At 42.2% G+C, this 14,900-nt stretch overlaps 2 protein-coding genes across 3 annotated transcripts in view; both read left to right on the top strand.

Moving 5' to 3' along the window:
• Positions 1-468: 468 nt before the first annotated feature.
• Positions 469-13,223, top strand: rab3b (RAB3B, member RAS oncogene family). 2 transcript variants are annotated; one of them, XM_068707958.1, is made up of 5 exons: positions 469-555; positions 3,501-3,725; positions 8,501-8,619; positions 8,705-8,829; positions 10,251-13,223. In XM_068707958.1, exons 2-5 carry the CDS (start codon positions 3,501-3,503, stop codon positions 10,433-10,435), a joined length of 654 nt encoding a protein of 217 aa, XP_068564059.1. In that variant the 5' UTR covers positions 469-555; the 3' UTR covers positions 10,436-13,223. The 2 variants fall into 2 exon arrangements, with proteins under 2 accessions (XP_068564059.1, XP_068564060.1); XM_068707959.1 differs by lacking the exon at positions 469-555 and adding an exon at positions 2,224-2,576.
• Positions 13,224-13,998: 775 nt separating this feature from the next.
• nrd1a (nardilysin a (N-arginine dibasic convertase)) overlaps positions 13,999-14,900 on the top strand; it is a 17,104-nt gene continuing 16,202 nt past the window's right edge. Inside the window, exon 1 of the mRNA XM_068707957.1 lies at positions 13,999-14,103. The gene's annotated coding sequence lies outside the window, so the exon portion shown is untranslated. The remainder of the gene's footprint in view (positions 14,104-14,900) is intronic.

Below are 14,900 nucleotides of genomic sequence, written 5' to 3'. Positions count from 1 at the left end.
GTTACGAGTCATAGCACGCAAATGACAGCCGCTCCGCGTCTGCACAGATCTGCCGCGTGATAGGGCAGAGGAGTTGCCAATAAACAGCCTGTAGAGAGAGCGAAATACATTTCATTCACACAGAAGCCGGTTATTTTTAGGGGGAGGAGGTGACAGGCAGCAGACGCCTTTGCAAACATTCCCACGTCGCTTCGCTCCACCTCGAGTTAACGCAGGATGTCAGCGTAGAGCCGTGCGTAAAGCAAGCTGCGTGCGGCACCGCGGAAAGGAGACGTTTTACAGGCAATTCACCTCATTTCTGGTGGGGGAAAAAAAATTCCACTCTGCTGATTGCAAACGACGCAGCCGGTGTTCCTGATTTCCTGCACAGACGGTCGGTGGATCGGATCGGACGCGCCGTTGCTGTTGCTGTTTAGGATACATTTGTTGTTTTTATTGTTATTATTAGTAGTATTATTTTTTGGGGGGAGCGAGCTGCCTTCATCAGGTGCAGAGCAGAGAGAGAGAGAGAGAGAGAAAGAGAGAAAGAGAGAGCATCAGATCCGCCCTGCAGAGGTAAGGGACAAACAGTCAAAAAACACGGATGACCAGCGGTGACACAACACCGTTTAACACCAGTTTTATGCACACACACACACACACACACACACACACACACACACACACACACACACACACACACACACACACACACACACACAGGCCTGATGACTGATATGAATCCAGAAACGTCGATCCATTATTTATATAGATGAAGGGTTTTGTTTCATTTTACAGTGGTATAAATAATCTAATCTCCTATAATAACCCGTATCATACACTAAAAGGCACCCACGGTGATTCCAATGGTGCTAAATATTGATCATAATGTAGACTATTGATACACAATAAAACACCATGTTCCTATGATATCCCATAATAATCTCACAGGTGCAGCGTGTCTGTGGCTCTCTGTGGGGAGTTTCGCCTCTATTGGCCTCACGATGATGTCTTAATCTGTTGAAGTATGTCTATACTATTGCGTCCCCCTATAGGAATGCATAGTGGCCCTATTCTACTGTGTGATTTTACAGTGAAATGTAAAACGTTATACTCAAAATAGCTTTATAGTATATAATATCGTATATCTTTATATTGGGTTGCTCACATAGTGTTCCTACTCTATGGTGCTTTGTTAATATGTTGAGTTTTATCTTCGTTGATACTTTCGTATGTTAATCCTGTAGAGGGTTGTGGTTTTCTGTGGTTTTATAAATAGGCTATTTGTGTCCATAGTGAGTTTAAATTGGCCTTATTGTGATTTTTATGGGGAGTTTTTGTGCTGGAGGATCATGCTCAGCAGCTCTGTGAGGCTGTACGGGGACACAGCGGTGCTTTGAGTTAAATACTAACTATAATGTTTACCATGTTCACCATCGTATGCGTGATTTGGCAGTAAACACAAGGTACAACTGCGGCGGATGGGATTGGATTAGTTTTGCAGTTGTGTTTATGGACACACATAAGCATCTTCATCTGCTTCTTCATCCTGGGGAACACGAATGTCCACAGAAAAAATCAGGCCGATGCATCTGTTGAGATGTTTCAGACTTGAGTTGAATCAGAAATGGATTTTGAGCGACTTGAATATAGTTGCCTCTATATTGATAAGGCAGACAGGTCATCACAACTCTGTGAATACTGTTGACATGTTGGATAGTGTGTAGTTGAATGTTTCTCTGAAGCCCTTGAGAGTGTGTTACCGTTTGGCAAACCAAGTTAAACTCGGGTCGCTTCACTTGATGATTGTTTTACACTTTGAAAGGTAAAGGCTTGGATTTCTTGTCAGAATTTGGATCCTTGTACTAAAGTACCTCTAGGGTGGTGGACTGTTGCTGTAATTGTGTACCCATACGTATTTCATTTTGCTAGTAATATTGAAGGCCTATGATGTGCAGTGGTGGAGGAGAGGTGTTCAGATTCTTTACTTGTAAAAAATAATGCTTCTTTGTGCTTTTTTTTTTTTTTTTTTACATAGCCGAGCCATGTTTTTAGTGCATGTAAGCAGGTGAACCTGCATGATTTCGTATGTTATTATGTAGCTCATATAGTATTAAATTGAGACTGTTTCATAACCAGTTAAAAGTTCCTCACTGTAACTTTAAAATCCTAAAATAAATGAAATTAAAAAAAGATTAGTATGATTGGGACTCTGTCTCATTAACCATTATCACTGGAGTGAAGAAACTGACTGTAGTGAATCCCAAAAATCTCCAAAATCACTCTTGACATGCTGCAGAAAGTCAGTTATTACCCGTCAAATGAATCACATGATTAGTCTCATGAACGATGCAGAGATAACGAGCCTTCATCCACAACTAGAATCATCCTTTCAGATGGATTTTGTAGTACTTTCTTTCCTCCCCCCGGTCGCTAACGGAGAGGATGAGTCTCCACTGACACAGCCATCCATGCTAGAATAGAGCCAGCAGGATCTCCAGCTCTGACTCATCTGCTGCTCGCATTCGTTCAGTCCGTATCACCGACCTCTACCTGTCTGCAATGTCGACCCTCAGGCTCTTCATTTGACTCCACAGGTGAAGTCTTACAGGAAATGTATGTTTGCACTGTGTCGTTGTTCGACGCGTTGTACGTTTTTCTATTATTATTTTGTCACTCGCTCATAGTGCTTGGATCACATTTGGCAGCATGTCGGGTGATGTCAGCTGTCCAGGAACAAAGAGGAGCAGCTTTGTGCAGTTTTTCGGCTCATTCAACAGGTTTTCGTCACAGCTAGAGGTCGGCTCGTTTTTCTCTGCGGAAGATTTAATCTGAAATGAGCAATTAAACGATGTTCAACCGTTAATTGACGAGTGCCCATTAAAAACCCAAGATTGTCATCAAAGCACGGGTTTTGTTGGTTGTATTCGGCACATTTTGATTCCACGACTGAAATATGTTTTTGTTATGTTGTCACCTGCCATGGATGCAATTCAGTCTGTTTGTTTATCACGTGAACAATTTGCAAAGAAAAAAGAGAAATGTCATTTTCTCACGTTGAATGGGTTTTGACTCCGTGTGGCCGTATAAGACATCATTGTTGTCAACCTTTTGGGATTAAAGCAGGTCATCGTTATCCTCGCTCGGTGATGCTTCACATAGAGAGCTGTTTACGTTACAGGGGTTTGGGTTTCAGATGTGATTGGGGGGGGCACAGTGAAATGTGTGGGTTCATCAATCAGACAAACAAGTTTTTAATTAATGAATACAGGACCGCTGCTATTTCTTGCATTTTGATGAACCTGGACTTAACACTTACCGGGCCTTCCATAAGACCAACAACAGTCTAACCCCCCCAGAAAGAAACATGAGCTCCGCAGCAAGCCTCACTTGAGAAATGAACTTTGTGTAAATATTTATTTTCCTGTATATTTAGGTTCCTAAAATAAATAACAGTCTAATGCCTGATCTCCCTGAAGCTGGTTGTGTTTGATCTCCCTCTCCTCAAACCACACCTCCAGATGGCGAAGGCAGACCAGCGTTTCGGGCAGCGGGACGGCTCCGACCAGAACTTTGACTACATGTTCAAGCTGCTGATCATCGGCAACAGCAGCGTTGGGAAAACCTCCTTCCTCTTCCGCTACGCCGACGACTCGTTCAGCAACTCTTTCGTCAGCACCGTGGGCATCGACTTCAAGGTGAAGACGGTGTATCGCAACGACAAGAGGATCAAGCTGCAGATCTGGGTGAGGGTGGACGGATTTATGTTCGCATCCTAATATGTCTGTCTGTCTGTCTGTCTCAGCATAGATGGACAGACAGATGCATAGATAGACTGATATAACATGTAACATATCATTTCTTGTAACGTCATAATATATTAAACCGTAGCATAGAGCAACATCACAGTAACATACAGAGTGATGCAGTGTAACATGGTGTTCTGCTCTCAACAACAAGCTGCTGGGAGGAGGATTTAAAAAAAAAAAAAAAAAAAAAAGACGGATACACAGACTTCTGGTTCTCTTCAGCGTGTATCATCGGTGTGATGTTGTTGCCATGGCAGCAGCTCTTCATGCTCACTCACTCTCTCACCGACACACACACACACACACACACACATGCACACACATGCACACACACGTACACACACTAACAGTGTTGTCTTCAATGGCAATTAAAGAGACCTCTTGGGGTGAAGAGGTTGAGACCTGGCAGGGAACAGAGGAGCCTGGAGGAAGGGAGAGGAAGGGAGGAGGGGGACGGAGATGGGTGGAGAGAGGTGTGTGTGTGTGTGTGTGTGTGTGTGTGTGGGTGGAGAGTGCCATAAGTAGAGCTAATCAGAGCCAATTGATTGAAACTGAAAGCACATCAGTGATGAGTAAAAATAGACACAACACACGCATACACAATGCAACAAACAGCAGGATTTTGACTAAAATGAATACTGATTTGCCTTTTAGTTTTGCCGTAGGCATGCTGTCATGTCGACAAAAAACAAATCTTTGTTTTATTTAGTTATAATAATGAAGTGCATGGATGTTACTGGATGAATGATGCTGATAATATTTGTTAGTTGGAGTTGAGGCGAGTTGACAAGTCGGGGTTACCAACTGGTTTTGGTCATTTGACTACAAATTTGTTAATGAATTTGCTCCAAACTGCTTGTACAATATCAACTAATTCATTCTCATAATTTTTTAGATTATGTTGTGTTTACATGATGCATTTTCCTAAACAAAGTTGCGTTCAATGCGTTTGTTTTCAGCAGTGGCGCGGGGGGGGGGGGGGGGGGCACAACACATGACAGATTATGATAAAATGGGTCGTTGTGCTCGCCATAACAATTGTATTGTAACACACACACACACACACACACACACACACACACACACACACACACACACACACACACACACACACACATCTCATGTAAGCCTCTGTATTGTAACTGTATTTTTATTCAAACCTTATTTATAGATACCTTTTATGTTTACAACAAACTTTACTAGAAAGGGCACTGTGTTATTTTTTGACTTATGATCAATTCTAGCATATTCTACATCAATAGACACTGTAAATAGAAATATCCATATTGAATGACTTTTAAGTGTCTGCATATAGTCCTCTCAGGCTGCACACAGGCACTGTTAGATTTGAATCACCCTGTCCAAATACTTTAGTGCACTTTTTTCTGTGTCTGTTTTTCTTGGTTTTGGGACCCTTAGCTCCAGTGAAGAGACATCTTAATGCTCTGGTTCAAAACAACATTTTAGACAACAATGTTCTCCAAAAACCGTGCTCAAAGCCAGCTCCTTAAAGAAATGGTTTCTCCCAGTTTGGTGTTGGAGAACACGACTGGTCCGTAACCGTTCCAGCCCGCACCTTTGGGATGAACTGGAGCATCGACTGTGAGTCAAACCTGATCACCCAACATCAGTGTTGGACCTCACTACTACTCTTGTGTCTGAATGGGAGAAAATCCCTAGAACCAAGTTCAACATCTGCTGGAAAGACTGGAACCAGAAGACGGCGTTAGAGCAGCACATTAATGTGGTGTCGCAGTGTTCAGCTGTGCACATTCTTCCTCTGTGGAACTCAAACACACATATCTCTCCGCTTTCAACTAAACGGAGCGGAATCAGTCACTGCCTGAAGCTATGCTTATCACCCTTCTTATGATTAATGTCGCCACTACACACACACACACACACACACACACTCACACACTCACACTCACACTCACAATCACGCTTTGCATCAAATTTGAATTAATTAAATGCAAATAAGCAGTCGCCATATCCCACAAGAAGCGAAAAGAAAGAGAAAACCAGAGATTGTTGAACAAGCGCATAGGAAGTGAAGCACACAAGAGCTAAATTTAGCAGAATGACTGCACCCGGGCCAGCTGTAGTGGTATGAGGAGGAAATGGTGGAGGACGGCGGTGGCTGAACGAAGTGGGAGTTGTTGTGGACGGGCGTGAAAGTCGCATCGAGGCTCGGCTGATTTGTTGCAGGGGAAAGCAGAGATGATGAGACGCTTTACACGATGCATTTATTTCTCGCCACTTCTTCTTTCAGAAGGCCGAATCCCGACAGTTGCGGTCGCTCTGCCTGGCTGTGCTGGTAAAAGCTGTGACTGTGGATGTGGTTATTGATCGGGCTATGGCTGCATTTGATGCTATAGATATAGCTGCGGTAGCTCTGTACTGTGACTCCTCTTTCCTGCTCCTGTTAACATGAGACAAGGAAGCATCGTGGGGATTCAAACCTGCTGTGTTTTTAACACATGTGATACCAAAACACCACAGTACTAATGACAGACTTTAGCCGGAGCATCCACAGCTGAGGGTGCCGGAACTCGCACTGTGGTCACAACCAACGGAAGTCTACTACATAATAATACAGTTCAGTCTTTCTCCGTGGATCAGGGATTGCAAAATGCCTTGAATCAGCTTTATTGTCCAAGTACGTGCACACATACAAGGAATTTCGGAGGAATCTTCTGGAGGCTTCTTAGTTTTCGGTCCCTTTCCTTATTTCCGTGAACACCCCCATCCAGACCACAGAAACGTAATGGTTGTGCAGCAAAAGAAGTTGAACCTGGCTCCAGTTTTGTTGGACCGCAGTGCGATGCCGTCCATCAAGGCTCTGGGTTGGCCAATTAAATACATGCAAGGTCACCATCCTGGTCTCTTTGTAAAAATCAATGCTGGTTATTCACCATCGCCTTAGTAGATGAAATCTTTGACGTTGTAAATTTCTGTCCCACAATATTATAAACTTTTCTGCAATGGTGTAAAACTGAAAAGTAACAGCGGCACCAGCAGCTTATTATCTGCAGCTGTGAACATATCGATGCCGTGCGCACCATACAAATACAAGGAAAGGAGTGAATGCAGATGTTGGTTGGAACTTTTTACTTTCTCTCAGTGTAGCAGAAGAAGCACAGTCAGTCAGGGAACTGTAGAGTCACAAATGAACGGACTACAAACTGATGACGGGGTGAAAGGTGGTAAAGTGTAGATTGAGCTTCTGTGTGCGTCGGTGTGAAACTTCAACACTTGCTCTGTGTCACTGAGAGGTGACAACAGGTGTGTGTATGCGTTGGATGGATGATGATTGCTCCAGAATTAGTATCTAGAATATATTTTTTCCCCACGTCTGTTAGACATCTGTTTATATATTCATATATTAGGTGTTTGTGTCGCAGCTAAAATGTATGCTTTTTAACAACTTGCGGTCCAAATGATGGAGACTTGTATCATAGCTTGCGTCTCCATGGAAACACCATTAGCCAAAATCAAAGTGGTTTTGAAAGCCAGAATATAACAGCCTAGTATGTTTGGATATGGGCTTATCTCTATTCACAGTTAGCAGGACACAGTGTCCTAACAGTTCACACACAGAATATCAGTGAGGTTGGCTGGTTCAGAGTCAGATTTTCCGTGATATTTCATACAAATGGACCCCAGTTGATGAATCCTAATAATCATGACATTTCCCATAGTGCCATCCTCACAACAAAATCACCATTTGAACAGCTGGAACTTTCTATGAATTCCAAAACCAATAGCTCCAGTTACACATCCCGATGGGCTTTTGTTCACTTTCGTTTTTTTTTGTTGCTGTAGCTAGATCACAAATCTGATACACCACCTGTCTTGCTTTTCCCGGGAAATACAGAGATCCGGGTCGGCACAGCTCTGGTCCAGAAAGAGGTGGTGATTCACTATAAGAGTAACGGGTGCACAGTGTAGTTTCAACAATTCAGCCTCTGTGGGACACGCGGATCATTCAGTTGTTAAAATGATCAGGAATCTGACGAACGCTACGGCAGCTCGGTGTGACCGCATTTGCTGGAGCTGCTTTTCTCTTGTTGCTTCCATACGTGACAGGGAGAACAACGGTTCATTACACCGCAGCTGCAGTGTAACTTCAGGGGGAATAATCGAATTGATGCATCTTGGTGAGACAGATGCCTCAACACCTTTTCAACATCTGTGACGAATTTGTTTGGGATGCATTTACACTTTTTTTTCACATTAGATAGCTATTCTGATGCATGCGCTGGCTGAAACGTGAATTATGCTCTGTTGATGTACGTAAATGCATATATCAAGAAATTGAGTCTCCCCGAAGACTTTTCATCTTTACAACTAGACAGTATGATCCTGCAAGGACCCTTTTGAGTTATAAGCAATTTACTTAAACATTTCAGCGACTTTCTACCAAACCCTGAAGGGCAGATCTTCATTAGATTTGCAGAGCACAATCATGCTCCTCAGAGGATAAACTCTCTGTCCTCTAGTGCTACCTTCAGGCCAGAGCTTGCACACAGATAAAATACATTTCCATGTGTTCTGATGATTCGGTCTCTTTCCTTTCCTCTGAAATAAATAAACACTCAATATGTAGTTTGTCCAGTCTGTTATGGTCTGTAGGGGGCACTTGTGGAGCTTGAGACAAGTGGCAAGTATAAAAACCCAAATTTGATTGGCTATTTGTTTTTTATTTCCAGGACACGGCAGGACAGGAGCGCTACCGCACCATCACCACGGCCTACTACCGTGGAGCCATGGGCTTCATCCTCATGTATGACATCACCAATGAGGAGTCCTTCAACGCCGTCCAGGACTGGTACGAGATTGCCCTGGAAGCTGAGTGAATGCTGCTTCTTTTGTGTTTTGACACTCAAAATAAAGGATTTAAAATGTGCTTCCAGGGCGACTCAGATTAAGACGTACTCCTGGGACAACGCCCAGGTAATCATGGTGGGCAACAAGTGCGACATGGACGAGGAGAGAATCGTACCTCCGGAGAAAGGAAAACACCTCGCCGACCAGTTAGGTGAGATGTTGCCACATGAGTGTTACTGAATACTTTGATATAACAGGGTTCTAACAGGACTCTAATATGGCCAACAGAGAGAGGTTTAGAAAGTATTTTCCTACTCTGAGTTCTTGTTTAATAAAGATTTTGGTTGGTGAGTTTGCAGCTGATGATAAGTTACTTGGACAAGCAACACAAAGCTACAATTTATGCTTTATTGTTTATATTTTCAAGCGATATGTTTCTCTGTGACTGGCACTCCCCTGCAGGAACTGCTAATAGCTAATTCAGCATACTTTTAATCAAGACTAAATGTAAATAAATAATGTTACAGCAGTCATTTGGGTTGGGTATTTTTCATATGTACTGTGACAAGGAGCTGGACTTGTGTGAGCCATTTTAATGCAATGTCTTCCCTGGGGCATGTGTGTACTGAGGAATACCTAAATAACAACCCTCTTGCCAGTGTCTTGCCAAAGGCCAAAGAGGCGTTTGGAATAAGAATGCACAATACTGGTTTTAGCTCCACTGCTGGGAGCTATTGCTTCACCGATACAAGCCTTTATTAAATGTAAATGCTGCAGGCTGAAACACTCAAACAACAGTTTGCTGCAGCAAAATGTTTCACACGGTTCAGGACGATGTTTCAGACCAGGTCAGCCAATTTATTTTGTAATGTGGGGTGTTGCTTAAGCAAATTCATGTGCAGACAATAATGTGTTTCGCAAGCAGCGACAGGTGGAGGTTGAAAGATTGCAAGCGCTGACATTTCCTTTTTTTTTACCATATTGCACATAGCGGCTGCCTGAAGACATTTTTCTAGCCTGCAACTGTGTGGTTTCACAGTGTCACATTCAAACATATGGTATCCTAGGTCACAAATAGATATTTGTGAAGTGGGAAGAAGAGTCTGAGAAGAACAAACACACCCTGAGATGCTCAAATAGATGAAACCGCACCCAACTTAAGTCAGACAACAGCCTTTAAAAGCATAAAGATAGCACTATAAATATTAAGGCCACTGGTTTCCAAATGTGTCCCCTTAAAGCAAAGCAATGTCTACGTGTGACCCCTTGTCACAAATATATTATATCTACTGTATCAGTTGACACCAGTTTAAAAGTAATTTGTCCCCTTTCTGATTGTTTAATTTAGATAATTTCTGATTTTTTGAATTATGTCTTATGTCCTATATATTAAATAATTACTTTTATTTAAGTTGGCCAGAAATTATTTAAATAATCAATTAGAACTTTTGTTGCTTTTAGGTCTCTTTTAGCAGAGCTCCCCCTGGCTTCATATAAAACATTGTGACAAGAGGTCAAAGGTTGATTTTCAATGAGGAAAATATATTAAATTGTAGTTAATTAATGAAACAAATTCCTTTTTTTTTTTTTTTTTCATTTTTACCCGTTTAACCCTTCTGTTTCCTCCTGCAGGCTTTGAGTATTACGAGGCGAGCGCCAAGGAGAACATCAACGTCCGGCAGGTCTTCGAGCGCCTGGTGGACATCATCTGTGTGAAGATGTCGGAGCGCGTGGACGTGGAGGTGCCTGTGGCCCCCGGCACCAAGACCACCAGACTGACTGACAAGCCCGCCCAGTTACCTCAGAAGTGCTGCTGATCGTCCGTCCATCTGTCCGTTAATCCTTCCGCTGTCGCCTCCCCCCCCCCCCCCCCCCCAATAGCGCTCGAGAAAAATGAAAAAAAAAAAAAAAAAATCTGATTAACTATCGCAACATCCCACTCTCTCTGCTTCAGTCCATGTTTGTGAACAGTTACCCTTACTGCAATTTATATAGCCAGTTTCATCCCCTTATCGTCCCGTGCCCAAGTATCCGTGGTTGGTCCTTTTATGTAGGTGGAGGAGTAAAGGTGGCAGTGAACACTGAACACAATTTAATTTGGCTTGTTTGAAAAGGTTGTAGAGTCGAGCTAGAACACAGGAGGTTATGAGACAACAGTAGAAAATGAAAGCCTGGTCACACCAGAAAGTGGCAAAGCTAAGTTCATTATGCGTCCTCGCCAATTAGAGCGTGTTAGAAGCTTGGTGACATAGTGAATATTTGCAGCGATTGTTGGCCGCTAACACGCTAGCCAGCGGAAAAATGTTAGCACTAGTCAGTTACAGTGGTTCTCCAAGCGGGCGAAGTTGCTGCCAAGTGCCACTTGTCAAGGTAGTTAGCGTGGTTGCTAACGGGACAATAAGTTTGTACATTTAATTTGAGAGAGGTACTCGTATTATGGTCTCTGCAAACCATTTCTCTACTGTGGAACAGGTTATAGTATGACAGAGGGTGGTTAGGCTACGTTTAAAAGAGGACTGTGCAACACATCTAATAAGCTACAATAGCTTCTTTGTTTTTGACATTTTCCGGCTCGGTTAGGATGGCTAGCCGTCGGTCAACGGTGCAAATTTGTGTGCCAAAACTCGCCAAATTTCAAACTTGACTCAAAATATCTTTATGAACTCACTTGATCTTTGCGAGCAAATCCACTGATCGCGACGTAATGCTGGTGTGACCGGGTTAACTAAAAGGTTTCTTCAGCCCACTGTTGTCTACGTTTCGATAGCGGTCTAAAGACCTTTTTGAAGATGACGCAAATTGGATGCACAACCATAAAGAGACACCGAACTAGATTTTGTTGAGAGTGCACTGCTGAGCGGAGACGGCAGTAGGGTCCACAGGTAAGCACAGCCTCTCCTCTCAAAGCGTAGCACAATGAGAAACGCGCACCACAGCGGCTCACGTTCACGAGTTTTCAGGGCACAGTCGTTCATCCGGCAAAAAAACATCAGATTAGGCTGCTTCTCAGATAGCTAGTTATAGTGAGATCCCTCTAATACAATATGCCTATACTCTAACTAACTGTTACTGGCCTTACTTAGTGCTGTTTGTCGCTTGAAAGACGCTTTAGGGCTACACCACCAACGCACAACTCCCAGGCAGGGCTGCAGCCACAATCATTAGAGGAGCGGGTCGGGTCCAAAAACAGGTCTGACATTAAAGCGTCATGCTGCGCCGTAGTGTTTTTAACAGCATGAAGTTAGACAGAGAGTGCCTCTTGGTGTTCTAACAGGGTTCATTTAGATCATAGTGTTGTTATTGGGTAGAGTTGTAAGACAAATCATTGTACAGTATGTAGTAGGACAAACATATCATATTTGGTTGGGTATTGCAAACATGGAAGGATTACTGAATGGGCCTAACGTGGGCCGAAGAGGTCAGGGGGGCCAGAACTGACTGTTAGGCAAGTTCAATATCTCAAATCACAAATGTTGATCCTTGATTCAGGTAGGGAACCCCCCCCCCCCCCCCCCCCCCCCCCACACACACACACACACACACACACACACACACACACACACACACACCCCGGAAAAAAACTCTTGTTGGGACTTAATCCAACATCTTCACAGACACACAAAACAACTGCAAAGAGATGCAAAATGACTACAGTGACTTGAAATGACCACAGAGACACACGACGACCACAGAGAGACTCAAATATGACCACAACCCCCATCTCCCCTCCAGACTGCCAGAGACTCGACCCCAGACTGCCACTAAGAGCTGCAGCCCTGTTTCATGGTGGCTTACAGCTTTTGCACTGGCCGACACAATCCAGCGTCATACTGAGGGTGTTTTATACTCACGCACACATGTGAGCAGAGCTGATGAGTGAAGAGCACATGGTTCTCTCCTTCGCCTTTAGCAGGTGTAGTCACGTAGCCGTCGTGTTTGCAGTGTTTCCTACATGAATGTGTGTGTGTGTGTGTGTGTGTGTGTGTGTGTGTGATTTTAGAGCCAACATTGTGTTGCATATGGTTATCATATTTATTGCGTGTTGAGTTGTAATGTTTCTTTGTGTTTCTGTACAGTATCTTTGACGGGAATGTGATATTTTGATAATGTCATGTCAGCTGAGATACAGTACGTGTGTGTGTGTGTGTGTGCGCGTGTGCGTGCGTGTGTGTGTGTGTGTGTGTTTACAAAAGACGTCACGAAAACAAAAGGAAGACGAGGAGAAAAAAAATTGTGCATTTACTATTAAATATTGAAGATAGAAAAAAAACCAAGATCCTGCCAAATTGTTGTATAGCTACCACAGCGCACGTTTTTGTGTGTAACTCCACATGTGTCTTCATATTGATTAAAGGAAACGTACAATAATATTGTCATTGTCTTCATATGATTGTTTTTTAAGTGAATTTGTAAATGATAGATTTAGGAATTATAACGGTGTTGAGTATGAATTTATTTTTTATGCTGTGTATATCATGGACAAATTATATAGCGAGTGTAAACTTGTTGTCTTACAGTTCACTCCTGTATGTAGGAGAAGCACAAAGTGATTGTACAATATATTGTGAATGTTTGTATATTATAGATGCAATTTAGTATAATAAAAATCACAATCTTTAAATCCTAACATTTGTTTTGTCTCTATGTGACTTTTTTTCTTACCCTTTTTTGTTTTGAATAAGTTTGTCACGCTACATCTTGTACTGCCAGTTTTGCTACTAGTACTTGATAAATAATAAAGTATAAACTTGAATACTGGGTACAAAAGATAATGAATAAAGACTGCTTCAATACTAGAGCAAGTCAAGATGTTATGCATAAATGTGGTGAAGTTCCTTGATGGCTCATTTATTATTGTATCATGGATGCATTATACAACCTTTTCTCTCTTACTTAACTTTTTCTCTGAATACATCCTGTATATGAGAACAAGACTTGAAATGCAGCTTAAAATGAAGTTGTGCAGACCCTATTCTGGGCTGAAAAATATTATTTAATGTGTGTTAAATTCACAGTTAGAATTAGTTCGACAATGTGTAATTACTTTCTTACAAATTAAACCTATGGCACCAAAGGACTGCGTTCTTGAGACAGAAACAGAAAACTTGATTTCAATCTGATGGATTTTACATTTTTTAAACGGCTTAATTTTGCTATTCGTTTTATTCGGTTAGAGTTTAAATACGTTACAGGCCGCCATTGTAAATAATAATTTGGTTGGATAAATGTAAAATAAAAATAATCAATTGATATCGCCATTGAAATAACATCTACTATCATGACCTCTGTCGTCACAGATTCGACCAATCAGATTGTGTGTATCTGTCTGCGATGGATTTGCTCTCAGCCAATCACAGGCTTTGTTTTGGCTAACTGCTACCTTACCCTTAGGCGGCTGCACTGAACCCAACGCTGAAACTATACATCCATGTACTGACACCGAAGCTCAACAACTTCCGTCGACATTAAGCTAACAGAAACAAAGGTGAGTGAGTCTTTATGTCGGAGCACAGCAGACCAAACTGCGGCGTTATGTTTCCACGAGTTCAGCCGCAACGTTAGTTGGCTAGCTAACGGCTCCACTAAACGAGTCGCGTTGTAGCCAGTGTGGCTAAACTAATTAACGTTATCTGTTTAACAGCCGGCGTCCTTCTCAACAACAGGATTAGTGAAAGACGTTCTGTTGCTTAATTAACTAATTTACCACCCGATATAACGGTCTAACTTAATTACTTCCTGTCTTCAAAGAAGCAGAATTGAGAGTGACGTTATGTTTGAAGTTAGCAGAAACAGTTAGCTTGCTAGCTTCCCAGTGTTTCCTGTCAACTAACCTACGCGATATAGTTATATATATTATTATTATATTATACTATATATCTACAGTGCACCTGTGAAGATCACTGAATATGGACGTAAGGTTATATTCGTAACGCACCCTGGATCCGAATAATGATGTTCATTACTGATTAAAGGAAAAGTCCACATTCTCGGTATCTATCTTAAGCTAACAAGTGCTCAAGTAACGTTGCTTGGATAGTAGTCGTTTAACCCGTCATTTTTTTCTGATTAATTATATTAATCATCTAGACTTTAAATGGTCCAAACTATATCCGTGTAACAATGATATGAAATGGAGAAAAGCAACACATCCTCACATTTGAGGAAGTAGTTTTGCTCGATGACTTACTGAAACATTTGATCTATTATCAAAATGGCTGGCACTTTTCATCTGCTCTTCGATTAGTCGACTGGTCTAGAGATTTGCTCCCAATCAGCGGTCGT

The sequence above is a fragment of the Cebidichthys violaceus genome, unplaced genomic scaffold, assembly GCF_023349555.1.
Source record: "Cebidichthys violaceus isolate CVI_PGR_0920_01 unplaced genomic scaffold, fCebVio1.0.p SCAF_13, whole genome shotgun sequence".
Lineage (NCBI taxonomy): Eukaryota > Metazoa > Chordata > Actinopteri > Perciformes > Stichaeidae > Cebidichthys > Cebidichthys violaceus.
Note: the sequence above shows the minus strand (reverse complement) of the source record. Positions and strands in the feature narration are given on the sequence as shown.